Source organism: Salmo trutta, chromosome 13, assembly GCF_901001165.1.
Source record: "Salmo trutta chromosome 13, fSalTru1.1, whole genome shotgun sequence".
Classification (NCBI taxonomy): domain Eukaryota; kingdom Metazoa; phylum Chordata; class Actinopteri; order Salmoniformes; family Salmonidae; genus Salmo; species Salmo trutta.
In genome coordinates, this window is record NC_042969.1 from 3637134 (window position 1) to 3656510 (window position 19377).

The 19377-nt window shown below is 41.0% G+C and overlaps 1 protein-coding gene across 1 annotated transcript in view; it reads right to left on the reverse strand.

The window, feature by feature from the left end:
- Positions 1-18647, reverse strand: part of zdhhc9 (zDHHC palmitoyltransferase 9) — a 55340-nt gene extending 36693 nt beyond the window's left edge. The window contains exon 1 of the mRNA XM_029770672.1: positions 17660-18647. Coding sequence (XP_029626532.1) covers positions 17660-17823 — 164 coding nt within the window. The 5' untranslated portion in view covers positions 17824-18647. The remainder of the gene's footprint in view (positions 1-17659) is intronic.
- Positions 18648-19377: the final 730 nt, after the last annotated feature.

Consider the following 19377-nt stretch of genomic DNA (forward strand, 5'->3'; position numbering starts at 1 on the left):
TTCAGGGGGAGTGCCTCTCTCGCTGGACTGCTGATGGTTGGAGATTAGTTATAAGAGAGCTACCCGGTTGGTTGGTTGGTTGGTTGTTGTTGTTGGACTGGGTCCAGCCCGCTCATGAGGACACTGCTTCTCTGTTCCCCTATCTATGCCGTGTTGCTTCTTTCTAATCCTAAATCCACATTAAAAGAAGGGCCCTGATGCAGTGAATTGATTCCCAAGGGAAGGAAAGTTGGTGGGTGGAGAACGAAGATGGAGGTCAGAGAGCAATGCAAATCATAGAATTCCACTGAAGTTGTTGGCCTTGAGCTGTCAGAACTAGTTTGTGTTTATTAGTAACCTGACTACCCATCCACATTGCTCCAGCCAAACTAGCGTTTTTTTTCTCCACGATGAGTCTGGATTGGCTTTCCTCCCTGACATTTTCTAGAATGCAAACACATTGACTGTTCTGATTGGTCCTAGAAACAGAACTTTGATATGTTAAAATGGTTAGACTGTTTAGAGACTATCCAAATCGCTGATTCATTTGTTTTGAATATTGCCCCTCATTTTGAGGTCTGCACAAACAACTTTTAGGATGGCAGTTACAGACAATGGCGTGATCGATAGAGCAGCGGAATTAAATTCAGGATGAGTGGTAAGGCAAGTTCATTAGGGTACACAAAGCAAAACCTTTGGAAAATGTTTTTGGAAAAAGATGGACAAGTTCAGATAAGACCTCCGTTTCACACCGTTTTCTTCTGTTGTTGTCTAATAAATTAATACAGGATTAGACCTGTCTCCCCTCTGAAAAAGGATATGTATTCAGTGCAGAGAAGATGCTACACCAATGATGATTATACTGACCAGTCTCTTACTGGTGTAAACCATGAAAGCACAGCCACCAAAAGCAGCTTCCGTGAACGCTCTCTATTTTTTAACATTCTTGCTAAATGAGGAATGTCAAACCTTCGCCAGACACCAACCAGAATCACAGAGACGCTCCCTGTTTCCAGCTGAAGAATCTGTCCCATAGATAATCCATGGCAGCCTTGTTCCATAATGTGCTGGCGCCAACTCCTCTATTGTCATGCCATACTGTACATGCACATACAGCACTAGATCCATGGGAATCTAAGTAGAGACATCTCTTTAGGTGAAGATTGACTTTTTTGGCCCCATGTTCGATGCCATTTTGAAAGATTTAGACATCCATGTTAGACATTTCTTAATCTCTTAAAATATATAGTATAGTGCAAGTGAAAAATCCCAGGTATCACTTCTCAGTTCCTAATAGAGGAGCGCCTGTAGCTGTTGGTTAGTGGTAGTGAGCTACTCTCTCAAACATGACTCTTGAAAAGCATCAAAACCACTGTGCCTCTTTCATCAGCAAATTTCCATTAGCCCATCAAGGGGCTAGATTAGATACGTCTCAAATTGCTCCGTAATGGAGAGTTTTGAATTACAGCCCCTGTTCCCCAGCTCAATATCCATGTTAATATTCAGGCGTCCCCCCCATGAGGGACAATTGTAATATGAACGTAGCGTGCTAATCGCTAACAACCCTCTCGCCATTAGTCATTGTTGGGCCTGGTCCAACCTCAGGCGCTAAGCTAGTGGAATCGGTATCAGTCTCAACTCCGGCCCTGGGGCGGACAACGGTTCCCTCTGTGGGGACTCAGCTGAGAACTTGATCTGTTCATTAGGGCAAAATGTTTTAAAACGTTTTTTTTTTTTTATACAACGTAAAATAGAATATTATTGGAGTCCAGAAAGTCCCTGCCAGTTTCAGTCCATTTTCGTCCGTGTGGTGCCTAATTAACACAACCCAAACTCCCAGTGAGTGCACACAGAGATGGAAAGGGCTTGGCACTCACAGTAGGCCCAGAGGCTTCAGGAAGCTGCAGTCTGCAGCCAGTACTGTAGCTCCTCAGCAGTCAACTGAATGATTACATTATGTCTAGTAGCTTAGCAGTAATGGTCCCTGTCTAGTGGAATTACATAGTGAAACTTGAGTCCATCAGCTAGAATATCATCAAAATCAAATGTTATTTGTCCCTTGCTTCGTAAACAGGTGTAGACTAACTGTGAAATGCTTACTTACAGGCACTTCCCAACAGTGCAGAGAGAAGAAGAATAACGAGGAATAAATACACAATGCGTAACGATAACTTGGCTATATACACGGGGTACCAGTACAGAGTCGCTGTGCAGGGGTACGAGGTAATTGAGGTAGATATGTACAGTATTCAGACAAACTTTTTCCACATTTTGTTACGTTACAGCCTTATTCTAAAACCGTCGCCCCCGTCTGAGGTCCTGAGCAGGTTTTCATCAACGAGCTCGCTGTACTTTGCTCCGTTCATTTTTGCCTCGATCCCGGCTAGTCTCCTAGTACCTGCCACTGAAAAACATCCCCACAGCACGATGCTGCCACCACCATGCTTCACCGTAGCTCTGACACAGGTGTTCGCCTTTCCAAATCATGTCTAATCAATCGAATTTACCACAGGTGGACTCCAATCAAGTTGTAGAAACATCAATGATGCTTAATGGAAACAGGATGCAACTGAGCTCAATTTCGAGTCTCATAGCAAAGGGTTTGAATACTTATGTAAATAAGGTATCTGTTTTTGTTTGTTTTTTTAAACCTGTTTTCGCTTCGTCATTATGGGGTAAAAAAAAAATCTTTAAACAATTTTAGAATAATCAAATCAAATTATATTTGTCACATGCTCCGTAATGCAGTAATGCTTACTCACAAGCCCTTAACCAACAATGCAGTTAAGAAAATACCCCCCCAAAAAGATAAAAGTAACAAATAATTAAGGAGCAGCAGTAAAATAACAATAGTGAGGCTCTGTACCAGTACAGAGTCAATGTGCGGAGGCACTGGTGTCGAGGTAATTGAGGTAATATGAACAGCTGAAGTAGGAAGTTTACATACACTTAAGTTTGAGTCATTAAAACTCGTTTTTCAACCACTCCACAATTTCTTGTTAACAAACTATAGTTTTGGCAAGTTGGTTAGGACATCTGTGTGCATGACACAAGTAATTTTTGCACCAATTATTTACAGACAGATTATTTCACATATAATTTCACTGTATCACAAGGCCTACCTTCAAACTCAGTGCCTCATTGCTTGACATCATTGGAAAATCAAAAGAACTCAGCCAAGACCTCAGAAAAACAATTGTAGACCTCCACAAGTCTAATTCATCCTTGGGAGCAATTTCCAAATGCCTGAAGGTACCATGTTCATCTGTATAAACAATAGTACGCAAGTATAAACACCATGGGACCATGGAGCCGTCATACTGCTCAGGAAGGAGAAGCATTTTGTCTCCTAGAGATGAACGTACTTTGGTGCGAAAAGTACAAATCAATCCCAGAACAACAGCAAAGGACCTTGTGAAAATGCTGGAGGAAACAGGTACACAAGTATCTATATCCACAGTAAAACCAGTCCTATATCGACATAACCTGAAAGGCTGCTCAGCAAGAAAGAAGCCACTGCCCCAAAACCGCCATAAAAAAAGGGGATAAAGATCGTAATTTTTGGAGAAATGTCCCCTGGTCTGATGAAACAAAAATAGAACTGTTTGGCCATAATGACCATCGTTATGTTTGGAGGAAAAAGGGGGAGGCTTGCAAGCCAAAGAACACCATCCCAACCGTGACGCATGGGGGTGGCAGCATCATGTTGTGGGGGTGCTTTGCTGCAGGAGGGACTGGTGCACTTCAGAAAATAGATGGCATCATGAGGCAGGACAATTATGTAGATATATTGAAGCAACATCTCAAGACATCAGTCAGGAAGTTAAAGCTTGGTCGCAAATGGGTCTTCCAAATGGACAATGACCCTAAGCATACTTCCAAAGTTGTGGCAAAATGGCTTAAGGACAACAAAGTCAAGGTATTGGAGTGGCCATCACAATGCCCTGACCTCAATCCCATAGAAAATGTGTGGACAGAACTGAAAAAGTGTGTGCAAGCAAGGAGGTCAACAAATCTGACTCAGTTACACTAGCTCTGTCAGGGGGAATGGGCCAGGATTCACCCAACATACTGTGGGAAGCTTGTGGAAGGCTACCTGAAACGCTTGACCCAAGTTAGACAATTTAAAGGCAATGCTACCAAGTACTAATTGAGTGCATGTAAACTTCTGACCCACTGGGAATGTGATGAAAGAAATAAAAGCTGAAATAAAATCACTCTACTATTATTCTGACATTTCACATTCTTAAAAAAAAGTTGCAATCCTAACTGACCTAAGACAGGGAATTCTTACTTGGATAAAATGTCAGGAATTGTGAAAAACTGAGTTTAAACGTATTTGGCTAAGGTGTATGTAAACTTCCGACTTCAACTGTAAATGTAGGTAGAGTTTAAGTGACTATGTATAGATAAAGAGTAGCAGCAGAGTCGAGGGGGGGGGGATGCAAATAGTCTGGGTTTGATTAGATGTTCAGGAGTCTTATGGCTTGGTGGTAGAAGCTGTTAACAAGCCTCTTGGACCTAGACTTGGCGCTCCGGTACCGCTTGCCGTGCGGTAGCAGAGAGAACAGTCTATGACTAGGGTGGTTGGAGTCTGACAATTTTTAGGGCCTTCCTCTGACACCGCCTGGTATAGTGGTCCTGGATGGCAGGAAGCTTGGCTTGATGTACTGGGCCGTACGCACTACCCTCTGTAGTGCCTTGTGGTCGGAGGCCGAGCAGTTGCCATACCAGGCAGTGATGCAACCCGTCAGGATGCTCTCGATGGTGCAGCTGTAGAACTTTTGGAGGATATGAGGACCCATGCCAAATCTTTTCACTCTCCTGAGGGGGAACAGGTTTTGTCGTGCCCTCTTCACGACTGTCTTGGTGTGCTTGGACCATGGTAGTTTGTTGGTCATGTGGACGCCAAGGAACTTGAAGCTCTCAACCTGCTCCACTACAGTCCTGTCGATGAGAAAGGGGACGTGCTCGGTCGTCCTTTTCCTGTAGTCCACAATCATCTCCTTTGTCTTGATCACATTGAGGGAGAGGTTGTTGTCCTCCACATGGTCAGGTCTCTGACCTCCTCCCTATAGGCTGCCATCATTGTCAGTGATCAGGCCTACCACTGTTGTCATCGGCAAACTTGGTGTTAGAGTCGTGCCTGGCTTTGCAGTCATGAGTGAACAGGGAGTACAGGAGGGGGCTGAGCACGCACACCTGAGGGGCCCCCATGTTGAGGATCAGCGTGGCTGCCTTTAACACCTGGGGGTAGCCCGTCAGGAAGTCCAGGATCCAGTTGCAGAGGGAGGGGTTTAGTCCCAAGGTTCTTAGCTTTGTAATGAGCTTTGAGGGCACTATGGTGTTGAACGCTGAGCTGTAGTCAATGACCAGCATTCGTGTTCCTTTTGTCCAGGTGTGAAAGGGCAGTGTGGAGTGTAATAGAGATTGCATCATCTTTGGATCTGTTGGGGCGGTATGCAAATTGGAGTGTGTCTAGGGTTTCTGGGATAATGGTGTTGATATGAGCCATGACCAACCTTTCAAAGCACTTCATGGCTACAGAAGTGAGTGCTATGAGTCGGTAGTCATTTAGGCAGGTTGCCTTAGTGTTCTTGGGCACAGGGCCTATGGTGGTCTGCTCGAAACATGTTGGTATTACAGACTCGTACAGGGAGAGGTTGAAAATGTCAGTGAAGACACTTGCCGGTTGGGCAGTGCATGTTCGGAGTACACGTCCTGGTAATCCGTCTGGCCCTGCGGCCTTGTGAATGTTGACCTGTTTAAAGGTCTTACTCACATTGGCTGCGGAGAGCGTGATCACACAGTCGTCCGGAACAGCTGATGCTCTCATGCATGTTTCAGTGTTATTTTCCTGGAAGCAAGCATAGAAGCTGGTGGGCTTGTGTCACTGGGCAGCTTTTGGCTGTGCTTCCCTTTGTAGTCTGTAATAGTTTTCAAGCCCTGTCACATCCGACGAGCGTCGGAGCCGGTGTAGTACGATTCGATCTTAGTCCTGTATTGATGCTTTGCCTGTTTGCATGGCGGGATTTCTTAAAAGCTTCCGGGTTAGAGTCCCACTGCTTGAAAGCGGCATGTTCAGAATAAGGTTGTAACTTAACAAAACGTGGGAAAAGTTCAAGGGGTCTGAATACTTTCCGAAGGCACTATACATATAGGTTAGGGGCAGGAAAATATGTGACCCGTTTCAGTAAACTAGGCGTATGTCACAGGAGAGCCATCATTACTTCGCAGTAGAGCCATTTGAACGTAAACTTTTTTTGTTCTTATCAAAATGCATATTTTGGCAGAAATGCCTTCTCGAATATGTGTACTTTCATGTGCCTTAATAACAAACTGCTATGCCATCTGTAAATACAAATAAAAAAAACTTAAGTTGCGAGCCTAGTTGGTTTAGCCACATAAAAAGACAGCAACCTTCCCGCTAGCCATGATTGGTTGAGATAATGAGTGGGCTGGACATGCCAAGAGGAGTTCAAATTGGTCAGCCATATAGAAGGTTTCTGTCTATTTGAGTTAGTATGTCTAGGTAATCCTCTCTACTGCAGCTTTTTTTTAACTGCATAAGCCTAAATGTCAAGTTAAAGTGTTCTGTTAGCTAGCTAACGTTACGTGTATGCTCTCCACTTTCTGGAGGACCGAGTTCTGAAATCAATGGATTTCTAGTATGATAGCTAAGGAGATGGAGAAACCACCCGTCTCTGGATTACATCTTCAAACTAAGGGAAACCATGGCATCTGACAGGAGACGCATCCATCGATGATGTATATGTGTAAGATAGTCTAACTAGCTACATTTTCATATATTATACATTTCCAACTTTGAAAGAAAGTTTCAATTTTAACCTGTTGGGGATAGGGGGCAGTATTTGCACGGCCGGATAAAAAACGTACCCGATTTAATCTGGTTACTACTCCTGCCCAGTAACTAGAATATGCATATAATTGTTTGATTTGGATAGAAAACACCCTAAAGTTTCTAAAACTGTTTGAATGGTGTCTGAGTATAACAGAACTCATTTGGCAGGCCAAAACCTGAGAAGATTCCAAACGGGAAGCGCTCTCTCTGACCATTTCATGGCCTTCTTGATCATCTCTAACCAAAACAGGGGATCTCTGGCATAATGTGACATTTTCTAACGCTCCCATAGGCTCTCAGAAGGCGCCAGAACGATGAATGGTGGCTTTGCAGGCCATGGCTGAAAAACATTAGCGCATTTGGATAGTGGTCGATCTGAGGACAATGAGACTGGAGGCGCGTGCACGAGTCAACACCATGTTTACTTTCTCTCTCTTTGAACGACTCCCGGTCGGAATATTATCGCTTTTTTACAAGAAAAATCGCATAAAAATTGATTTTAAACAGCGTTTGACATGCTTCGAAGTACAGTAATGGAATATTTTGAAATTTTTTGTCACGAAACGCAACAAACTTTTTGTCACGAAATGTAACAAACTTTTAAACATGTCTGTGGTTTACCCCCTCTAATTGTAATGGTTACAGAGCACGGAGATGCTCTAGTTAATGACATGTATCTATTTCTTTTTATGGGAAAAGAAGGGCGCATCACCCTTCTTTACCCTTCGGATAGTGTCTTGCACGCACGAACAAAACGCCGCTATTTGGATATAACTATGGATTATTTGGAACCAAACCAACATTTGTTATTGAAGTAGAAGTCCTGGGAGTGCATTCTGACAAAGAACAGCAAAGGTAATCAAACTTTTCTAATAGTAAATCGGAGTTTGGTGAGTACCACACTTGGTGGGTGTCAAAATAGCTAGCCTGTGATGGCCGGGCTATCTACTCAGAATATTGCAAAATGTGCTTTCACCGAAAAGCTATTTTAAAATCGGACATAGCGAGTGCATAAAGGAGTTCTGTATCTATAATTCTTAAAATAATTGTTATGTTTTTTGTGAACGTTTATCGTGAGTAATTTAGTAAATTCACCGGAAGTGTTCGGTGGGAATGCTAGTCACATGCTAATGTAAAAAGCTGGTTTTTGATATAAATATGAACTTGATTGAACAAAACATGCATGTATTGTATAACATAATGTCCTAGGATTGTCATCTGATGAAGATCAAAGGTTAGTGCTGCATTTAGCTGTGGTTTGGGTTTATGTGACATTATATGCTAGCTTGAAAAATGGGTGTCTGATTATTTCTGGCTGGGTACTCTGCTGACATAATCTAATGTTTTGCTTTCGTTGTAAAACCTTTTTGAAATCGGACAGTGTGGTTAGATTAACGAGAGTCTTGTCTTTAAAATGGTGTAAAATAGTCATATGTTTGAGAAATTGAAGTAATAGCATTTCTAAAGGTATTTGAATATCGCGCCACGGGATTACACTGGCTGTTGAGTAGGTGGGACGCAAGCGTCCCACTGGCCCAGAGAGGTTAAAGTAAAAGTGTACTGTTAGCTAGCTAGCTGTTTCACCAGCTAACGTTGAGTATGATCTTATTTCTTGTCTCTCAGACCCATTTGCTTGACTAGTTATAGCCTAATGTTAGCTAGCTAACATTGAACCTGGTTGGTTAGCTAACTGCAGATTCAAGCAGGGTAGTAACGTCATAGGATTATGGTTAGTGTTTACCTAGCCAGCTACATGTCTTAACAAAAGACTCTCGTCTGAGTGTGCTAGAGCGCAGAATAACTGATGAATTTACGAACGCTCAACGCCCGTTGAATATGGCCGGTGCCAGTAAACGTCAACAAAAAAAGCGTAATTAAATTGTTGCCAGCAGCACAGTTAGTCACCAACTCTCTGGATAACATAAAAACAGCCTAACCAGCTCTGCTAGGGTGAGTAAAATGGTCAGTGGGGTGTTCTCTCACTACGTGTCCAGAAGTAGCTAGCAAACTAGCCAATGTTAGCTTGGGTGCTTGACTGCCGTTGCGAGGTCAGAACGCTCAGATCAACCCTACTTTGCGGCCAGAGCTTCCAGTGTACGGTTGAACACTTTGAGAGCGAAACGCTCTGAATTTACGAACAGGCAATCTGACAGCACAGTTGCAGTCACCAACGCTCTGGATAACATAACAGCCTAACCAGCTCTGCTAGAGTGAGTAATGTTCAGTGAGCTGTTCTCCCATTTGTGTCTGGAAGAAGCTAGCAAGTTTGCTTAGGTGCCCGACTGCTTTTTTTAAATTTTAATTATGAACAAAAATATAAAAACAAAAATACATAAACCTAACAGTATTACATAGAGATATATTTTGTCAAAAAGTTATGGTACGTATTGCTTTTTTGTTTTTACATATACTGATCATTTCTAAATTATATTTAAATTCTCTCAAACAATGTAGAGGGGTTTGTTCTCCGCCCACTTTATTTTATTGGTAAAGGTTCTGCCATGAAAAATAAACAATGAAAGTTAAATAAGGTCCATATAATGTGGATCAAAATAAAACAGTCTTTCAAATTAAGATTAATAGTAGTTTATTTTTAAATAAAATATAACTCACTCCAATCTTCTGACATAAGAACAGTCCCAAAATAAATGGTCAAGAGTCTCGGTTACAACCTCAAAATACACATTTGTTATCAATAGCTATTTTGGATCTGTGTATAATAAAGGTCTTTACAGGGCTGCTTGACTGCTGTTAGTACAGAACGCTCAGGTCAACCCTTAAATAGATGGGGCTAAAGCTTAAGAGGGAGTGAACGGCGCTGAATGGATGTAGACAAAGGGCTCTTGTCATGGAAATGCTGTACTGAGAGAGAATTTCTTCAAACAATCAAATGTATTTAATATCGATTAATTATTGCAATAATGAAACCGTCAGCCCAACAGTCTTGACAGCTGGACTAAGAGTAACTGAAAAAAAATGATATTATATAGGACCTAAAAATGCTTAGTCACAATGGTTCCATCTCCCATAAGCCACCTTGGTGATCTACACAGATTGGTGTTTTACCCCCAACCCGGCTAAGTTTCCCAGGAAGATGAGACAATGAGGCATTGTTCTAAACTCTTCCAGGCTATCTCGGGTCACACACACACACACACACACACACACCTTGTCTATGGAATGCCAGCTTTTAAATCACCAAGTCATTGTCAGCTCAAGCTATGTCTTGTAAAACCAAACACCCAGATTAGCTGCAGGGTGCTAGAGTGGAGACCATAAAACACAGCATTAGCGGGACAGAAATATCTTACTGTTTGTTAAGTAAATAACTGTTACATGTCCAACAAATAAGGAGAATACATAATTTTTCTATCATACTCTCCAGTAGTAGTACCAAAACATTCAAAGGCCATTTTCTCAAAAGTGAGTTTACAAGTTTATCAACTTTAAAAGCAAAATGTAGCAAAATGATAGTGTATGATATACCATTTTGTAGCTCTGAGTCTCTACTTCTATCCAATGTAAAAACTACATTTTAAATTTTGCTACATAAGACCTATTTGAGCTGGTCGGTCACATATCGCAATGTTTTTTTATATCGCAATATTTTTTCCATGGCAAAAATGAAAACATGAATCAGAAAACTCTTCGGTCCTTTAAAAACCTGATTTATCTAACAGTGTGTTATAGCTTGGAAAATAAATGTGACTCGATGACAACATTACGATTTTTGTTTCCAACATTAGGGCTGTTTTCCTAAAGCAGTTAATTCCGCTTCACGTTCTCTTTCTTTGCCACGATACTAACGAGTACCTTGATATTGGTATCGTCCTGGCCCTAATATAGGTAGGGGTAAAGTGAGTATGCAACAGGATTGATAGTAGCAGCAGCATATGTGATGAGTCAAAAGAGTTAGAGCAAAGAGGGTCAATGCAGACACTCTGGGTAGCTATTTAGTAAAGCTGCAATATGTAGCTTTTTGGTCAACCTGACCAAATTCAAATTTGACAGAAATATGAATTACAGATGTCATTCTCATTGAAAGCAAGTCTAAGAAGCGGTACATCTGTTCTATGCGCACTATTCCTACGCATCCCTTCAGTTTCGTTTCTGCATCATTTACTTTTGTACACCAGCTTCAAACAGATGAAAATAAAATAATTTGGGTTATTGAAAATGTATTTAAGAAGGCTTCTCTTGCTTGTTTTGTTACAAATGGAAATTAGGTAAATTATTCAAATTTTTGCAACCAGGAAATGGCAGAGCAATTTCTGAATATTGTATCTTTAACTATTTAGTAGTCTTATGGCTTGGGGGTAGAAGCTGTTCAGGGTCCTGTTGGTTCCTGACATGATGCATCGGTACTGCTTGCAATGCGGTAGCAGAGAGAACAGTGTGTGACTTGGGTGGCTGTAGTCTGAATTTCTAGGGCCTTCCTCTGACACCGCCTGGTATAGAGGTCCTGGGTGGCAGGGAGCCTGCCCCAGTGAAGGACTGGGCTGTACGCACTACCTTGCGGTTGAATGTCAAGCAGTTGCCATACCAAACAGTGATGCAGCCAGTCAAGATGCTCTCAATGATGCAGCTGTAGAACGTTGAGGATCTGAAGGCCCATGCCAAATCTTCTTGGCCTCCTGAGAGGGAAGATACATTGCAGTGCCTTATTCACGACTGTGTTGGTGTGTGTGGACCATGTTTATTCCTTAGTGATGTGGACACAGAGGAACTTGAAGCTCTTGACCTGCTCCACTACAGACCCGTCAATGTGGATGGGTCGTATTTTTGAATCATATTTTCATAGGACATTCTTCCAAGAGTCTTGATGATCATCCAGGTAACTTTTGGAAAACTTGATTCAACTTTTTGGATGACATGGGTCCTAGTATGCCTGGCAAAAACCAAACACTGCATTTCACAGTAAGAACCTCATAGCAACGGTCAAAAATTGTGGTGTCAGCATTGATGGTTTGGGGATGCTTTTCTGCCTCAGGACCTGGACGATTTGCCTTAATAGAAGGAACCATGAATTCTGCTCTGCATTAGAGAATTCTACAGGAGAACGTCAGGCCATCCATCTGTGAGCTGAAGCGCAGCTGGGTCATGCAGCAAGACAATGATCCAACACACACAATCAAGTCTACATGAACATTTCTAATAAGCAACAAATTTGAAGTTTTTGAATGGCCTAGTCAAAGTCCAGACCTAATCCCAATAGAGATGTTGTGGCAGGACTTGAAACGAGCAGTTCATGCTTGAAAACCCACAAATGTCGCTGAGTTAAAGCAGTTCTGCATGCAAGAGTGGGCCAAAATCCCTCCACAGCGATGTGAGAGACTGATAAACTACAGGAAGCATTCGGTTGCAGTCATTGCAGCTAAAGGTGGCACAACCAGTTATTGAATGTAAGGGGGCAATGACTTTTTTTTTCACACAGGGGAATTCAGTGTTGCACAACTTCGTTAATTAAATAACTATAAATTGTTTTGAACTCCAGTTCCCTTTAATATTAGGTTTTGGTTGAAGATCTGATAACATTCAATACCAAAACTATGCAAAAGAGAGAAAAATCTGAAAGGGGGCAAAAGGTTTATCTACAGCATCGTGATAAAGTATCTTGGTAAATATTATGGTCGGCAGCTTTTCATGAAGTATTCTAACTCAGGCTAGCAAAAACTCAATACTTTCTTAACATTAGCTGTTAACACTAGAACCCCCTGGCCTTTCAGCCTATAAGTACCTACTAGAGAACATTGCCGGAAGTCCCCTTTATTTAGCATATGCATCAGATGCATATCAACCCACAAGGTGCACAAAGATGAGTACCAACACTTGATAAATATTGCATAAACTATTGTAAAGGATAAATTGCATGAATAAATAGTGGAAATATATCAATTCGAGTCAAGTATATGTTCTGTATAATTCTACAAAGTCAGAGAAAAAAATAAATAGGCCTATTGCCTATTTTCATTTCCCTTACAATAAAAAAAAAACATTACAGTATAATCCATTTGATCAACTTTATTTCTATAGTCGATTAGTAATCGAGTTATAGTAATTCATAAAGTCCAGTTACAGCTTCTTTTGACAAAGTAGAAATGAAAAGATAATATAACCAGCCAGGTGCACAAGCGAAAATAACTGTAATTATTATTATTATTAAAAAGATGAATTGCATAAATAAATGTGGAAAAATATTAATTACAAGATATAAAAACAGTCAACTGTATCCGACACTGTATTGTGCCCTTATACGCATTAATCAATCTCGTCTTCATGCTCCACAGTCAGCACACAACTTCTGGGCTTCGTGTGAGCAAGCCCCACAAACAAAATTGGTTGCACTGCACACAGTTTTCATGGGCCTTGTTTTGTGTGCACCTGCCACAGGTGTCGCGTGGCGCGGTCCCTCGCGAGCGGTCGCGTGGCGCGGTCCCTCGCGAGCGGTCGCGTGGCGCGGTCCCTCGCGAGCGGTCGCGTGGCATTGTGAACTACACACACTGTATGGTTGTACTCAGTGTCTGATTTGACTCTCCGAAACATTTACCATTTCCAGTCTTTCATAATAAAATAGACCACAAAAAACACCCACAATTCATCATCATTACACTATTGTTCTAAATTCAATCATCCTTTTCACCCTCATTATTCAGATCAATCAAATTCAAATCACCCTCTTCATCATTCAGTTCTTTGAAGTCACACGCACCATTATCAGTTTCTAAATCGTACATTCATCCATTGATGACAGAACAAAATATTTGAATTCTAAGTGTATTATGTTACTAGTTTTTGCTTAGTAGCCAGAGCAATGCTGCCGTGCGAGTGATCATGTGCTGAATGCATGGAAGCACAGATATTCTTGAAATTTGGAAATAAAGCTGCACCTCGAGGAGATATATATATATTTTTTTTTTTTACAAAGGTAAGTGTCATGGAAACTGCAGAATATGCTATTTCTGATACTATATAGAAATCTAAATGTTTTACCTGCATGTGACTCTGAAGGAGGATTTGATAAAGTGATGCTCCTTTCCTTGCATCTGTCAATTACAAGATGCACCCATCTCTTCATGTATAATTTGACAACTGATAGGGTTAATACTGTCACTCAGATTGTCAATGTCATCTTGTCTATAGGCTAAATCGTGTGAAATTAGATTCGGTATAGTTTTATGGGCCGGCTGTGCAAGTTGACTGGAATCGTTTGTTCCCCGCTCATCATCATGGATAGAGTCAAAGGTATATTTTGCATTATCTTAAAGGCCTACGGCAACACATAGCATGTTTTCGTTTCCCTTACAATACATTTTTATTAGTAATAGAGTTACAGTAAATAAAACAGTCTTGTAACAGCTGCTTTTTACAAAGTTAAAGAGAATGGTATCAACTTGCAAGGCGCACGGTCAAATTATTAACATGATTGCCAACGCTTATAAATAGACAAACTCGTCATTACACTATTGTTGTTCTAAATTAAAATCAACCTTTTCACCCTCATCATTCAGTTAGGCCTAATTTAAAATTCAATTGTGAAGTAACTTGCACAATTATCGTCAATTCGTCATTCCTTCAGTGGGCCGGCATAGCTTGCGTCACTGGATAGTCAAGGATACGTTTTGCATTATTCTAAAGCCCTACTGCAACATGTAGCATGTTTTCTTTTATTACTAATCAAATATATTGTAAGGGAGAGTTATAGTAAATCAAACAGTCCCATAACAGCTTCTTTTCACAAAGTAAAACGTAAAAGAGAATGGTATCAATCCACAAGGCGCGCGGTCAAATGGTTTGCTGCTGATAAAGAGGCATAACGCAAACTCATCATTACACTATTGTCTTTCTAAATTAAAATCAACCTCTTCACCCTCATCATTCAGTTATTCTCGCCCATTCACCCATTTGTCATTAAGTGAGTGACACGCATTAGCGCCTGATTGGGTATCAACATCCTACAGCACATGGTCTCGGCGGATTAAGTTGGGAATAGGTGTGAGAGTTTTTTAATTGCAACTGGTAAAAGGGCTGTAAATACTTTATTTGTGATTTCAAAATTCTGACAAATGAGCAGTGTAAAATACAAACATTTAGGAAAAGTAATGGAAGGCGTAGGACATAGCTTTTTGGGGGAAGATTTTTTTCTATTTACAGAATCAAATGACAGTGGTCATTTGCGGTTCTAGTGTTAACAAATACACACCCCTCCCCCTCTAAGCTTACTCGAAGCTGCTGTCCAATCTTGACGAAGCATGGAAAAGCCAGCGAGGTGTATATTATACAAGTCCTTGTTCAGCCACGATTTCGATAAAAACATAGAATATTACAGTTCATCAGGTCCCGTTGTTAGGATAGTCTTGAACAGAGCTCATCCAATTTGTTCTCTAGTGATTGTACATTCGCCAACAAAATGGAGGGCAATGGTGGTCTTGATGCTCGCCAACGTAGTCAAATCATAATGCCACCTCGCTTGCCTCTCTTTCACCACCGCTTCCTCTTTAGAGTCCCAGGGATGAGGGCTTGGTCTGGCGTAAGCAAACAACCAGAGCTGCCTGACTCGTTGAAGTATAAATCTTCATCCAAATCAAGATTAGTGATTGCCGTTCTGATGTCCAGAAGCTGTTTTCAGTCATAGGAAATGATAGCGGAAACATTATGTACAAAAAGTTAAGATCAGCGTAAAACCCCCGCAAAATAACAGAATTGGTCAGGAGCCCTTAAGATGGCAGCTATCCACTGCAGTGCAATCTCCATCATGCCATACATTTCATGGAGGAAAATGTATTGTGGTTTCAGTGAGATTGCAAAACAACAAACCGGCCTGGTTATTTCTGACATGCCGGCCCAATTTTCCTTGAGGCCCCCCGTTTTTAGCTAAATAATGACAATTCTGCAAAAACCCACAATTCAGACAGGCCCTCAAACAAGGCATTTGGCCGAATTGCTCTTTGGTCAGCTTTGTTAGGCAGTTTTGCTTTATGTTGATGAAGTACAAGAAAGGCAAATCTACAGTAGGCCTATGTTCTGAAAGGCAATGCTTAATTTTGAGCAAGAGCCCAGTAAGGGAATTAAAATGTTTAAATATGCAAGACTAGATATTAGTCAATAATGGTTCCCTTCTGATAGGCTATCACTCAGCCATTAATTTTTGTGAAGAAAATAAATCTCTATAAAAAAACACCAAAAAATCTATATTTGAATATTTTATATGCCTTATTACTTGAGAGCAGCTGATAGACTAGTGGTTAGATATGCTCTTTTAGAATCTGAGAGTAAAACACTTACACTTCTCTCTAAGATGTAGGCTTAGCCTTCCCGAACAGTCCTATTACAAGTCAGAATGTTGAACATACTTCATTTCAAATTACTTCACCTGTTGTCTGCTGATTTTGTCCCTATGTCGGAGGTAATCTGACAAAATATCCACAGGGAAGCGTTTTCAACCCTACCGTCAGTAGGGCCGAGCCTAACTGAACGTTGTCCCATGCAGTCAGCTGGCAAATAAAATTAAAAAAAACTCCCAGCTGATTACGAGGAAACTGTGTCGGTCAACGGTTTGGTTAGATTCGGCTATAGTTTACATATTGTGCATCACGTGCAATGCCTCAGGAGATCGAAAATACAAGTGACAGAACCTACTGGAGCCAAAAAACAAACAAAATGTGGGTAAACAACACTTTCCCGTGGATACCGTATCTCCACCTCCTACCGCCAAAACAGCATGAACAACCGGTAAAGTACATATTTTATTCAACATTCTCGCTTGTAGAGACCCTTGTCTTTTTTAGGCAGACTTCTTTCAGACTGAATATCCATGGGCTAACCATGGTAACAGTCTGATGTTTTAGGCAAGCGTTGGGCCAGTAACCTAAATGTCGCTAGTTTGAATCCTAATTGCTTCAGCGTCTCCATTGATAATGTCAGGCCCTGGCCGTGACCCGACTCACTGAGGGTGTCTCAGGGGAGTTGGGATATGCAAATGTTTTCAAATCAATTTCACAGATGCATATTAATACACACGTGTGAAACATGACAAATATAAGCACCCATAAAATTATTATAATAATCATAAATTATTCAATCATAACTTGGTACAGTGTAAATATAACCTATATTTTAGGCATACTACAGGTTATTTGCATCTGACATTCGGGCCTATAGGAAAAGCGCCTCATCTGGGCTCCAAGCATAAGCTGTCTTTTTTTCCCTCTTTACTCAGTCGGGGTCTCAACTTACTGTTGAGAGTAAGAATAGTAGAATACACAAGGTGCAAGTTGGAAATTTGGTTGTGCATCAGCAATTTTTCTCATGTTATGTCAGTCACTGACAGTCACTCAATTAGCCATGTCAGCTAACAATTTTTGGATTGGTAAGTTAGTCTAGCCAGCTATCGAAATGTATAGTAATCATGGCCAAATACCGACCAGGCCCTGAACTCCAGGGGGCCTCTATTGATTTTGCTAGTCACTCTCAATCAGATATCATTAGCATGGCATAAGTCATGGCAAAATGGGTAGAATTGCAGGGAATTAACTGTATAACTGAATTTTTTAAATGTGTAATAAAATTGCAAATACTGCTTCCCTCCCTGTGGCAAAATGTGTAGACTTGCAGGAAATGCACTTGTAAAGGGGGGGTCAACCAAATCTAGTTTAGGGCCCCCAAAAGGCTAGTACAGGCCCTGCACCTCATCCTAGAAAACATTTTATGACACTTGCACTGATGGTGCATGTTCAGGATTTCTTGAGAAAACACGCCCTAATTATTTACATATTGTTTGATCATCGCCCAAATGAATAATGGAGATGTAACTATACTTACTCGAATGCGAAGAACAGGGAGCAGGTGCCGACGATGAGAAATACGGTTAGATAGAAGACGCCTTTCTGCCGGGCCATCATTACGCGTCCATCGCAGCAGAAAGTGTTTTTCCCCGGGAGCTTTTCCCATTTTCGTACCTTCCTTGCAATCATTACCGCCGACATACTGACAGATTACGTTCAACTCAGTATAGTGACATATGATGTGTAAAGGCCACAGTATGTAGCCCAAATGGCAATATTTCCTTGCCTTTCAAAACGACAACGATACGGTAAAGTCAATTGCCTTGTAACTGGCAGAATCACAACACCCGCGAGATGGTAATCTGAAACGGGCGATTCCAAATGATTCAGAAGCTCACAAATATGCCTATGATAAAAAAGTTTTGTTGATTTAAATCTGGTAGCCTAGTAAAGCGCCATCAATAAGCCTACAGTCCATTCAGTCTGATGCAACGAATATCTTTCTTCAGCAATCCGCGTTAATTGCTCTGAAATGAGATGATTATGAATCACTTGTCGTTTGTGTCATACATTTTCACAAAATCCATGCATCCATATTTTCGGCAATGAAAGTTCTCTTTTCAGTGTGGCCACCTCCTTCCAGTGCCAGAGGGCTTCCATTATAGAATAGAACAGTAATCAGGTTCCCAAATGATCCCTTTAATAATGGAATCTGTTTAAATGTTATCCAAATGCTGGAGGCAGATTTTCTCGGCCCATAAGAAAGCAATCCAATCTTGGTCCTCGCATCGGGAGTGGACCTTGACCGAGTGACGTTCATACCATCTCGATAATACTGATCATACGCGCGCACCACACAGGTTTGGTTTATGATGGTTGCTATTCAATAAGTCTCATTATTAATCAAAATAAAAAATAAACAACTACAACAGGCCTATCTTAAATAACATATACATAACCGTAGCCTAAAAAGAAGGTGTGTTCGCTGTGCTTTTACCGCAGGATGCGAGTTTGACTCGTATCTAATCAATGGGAGCAGAGAACACGCCTAGATTGAACTGTTTTCTCTTAAAGGGGCAGTACAGGTACAGTGAAATAGAAAGGAACAAAGGAGCGTGAGTGCCCTGAAACATTGGCGTTAGGCTACGGTATAAGCGTTAAAACATCCTTAATGTTCGAATTAAGTAATGATGAAAATATTCCCAGCCACAAAATATTAGCAAGTTTTGTCTTCCAGGAATAATGTTGTGTTATACTCCACTCTATTCTATCGTTTTCTAATGTGTTCTATTCTATTATCTAGTTTATTTTCTAGGCTAGAGTATCTTTTATCATTGTCAATCAATAAAAAACAAAAAATTTGGGGGCAATTATGACTGTAATATGCATTCTCCATAGAGAGCAAAGCACACATATGTTAGCCTACTCATGAACATAATATCATAGGTAGAACATCTCTATCCTTTACAGTAAAATTAGTCCATGGAAACATAGTATCAAAGGTCAACAAATAGGGGAAAATTATTATTGATCAGCATTAGTTTAAAGTCCCCATTTTCACAAGTTGGGCAAATGAGCAAATCCTTGCAGCACTTCCGGAGATCCACTGTGCAGGACATAATGCATGCTTAAAGAGCATCAGGAGCAACACCAGTGAGGATGACAGGGTTGTAAAGCAAGTAGAGAAAGAGATGGGAGGGAGGGGGTGGGGCAGACCCCACCCTCTTCCTCCGGAGGCAGTAAACAAGTAGAACC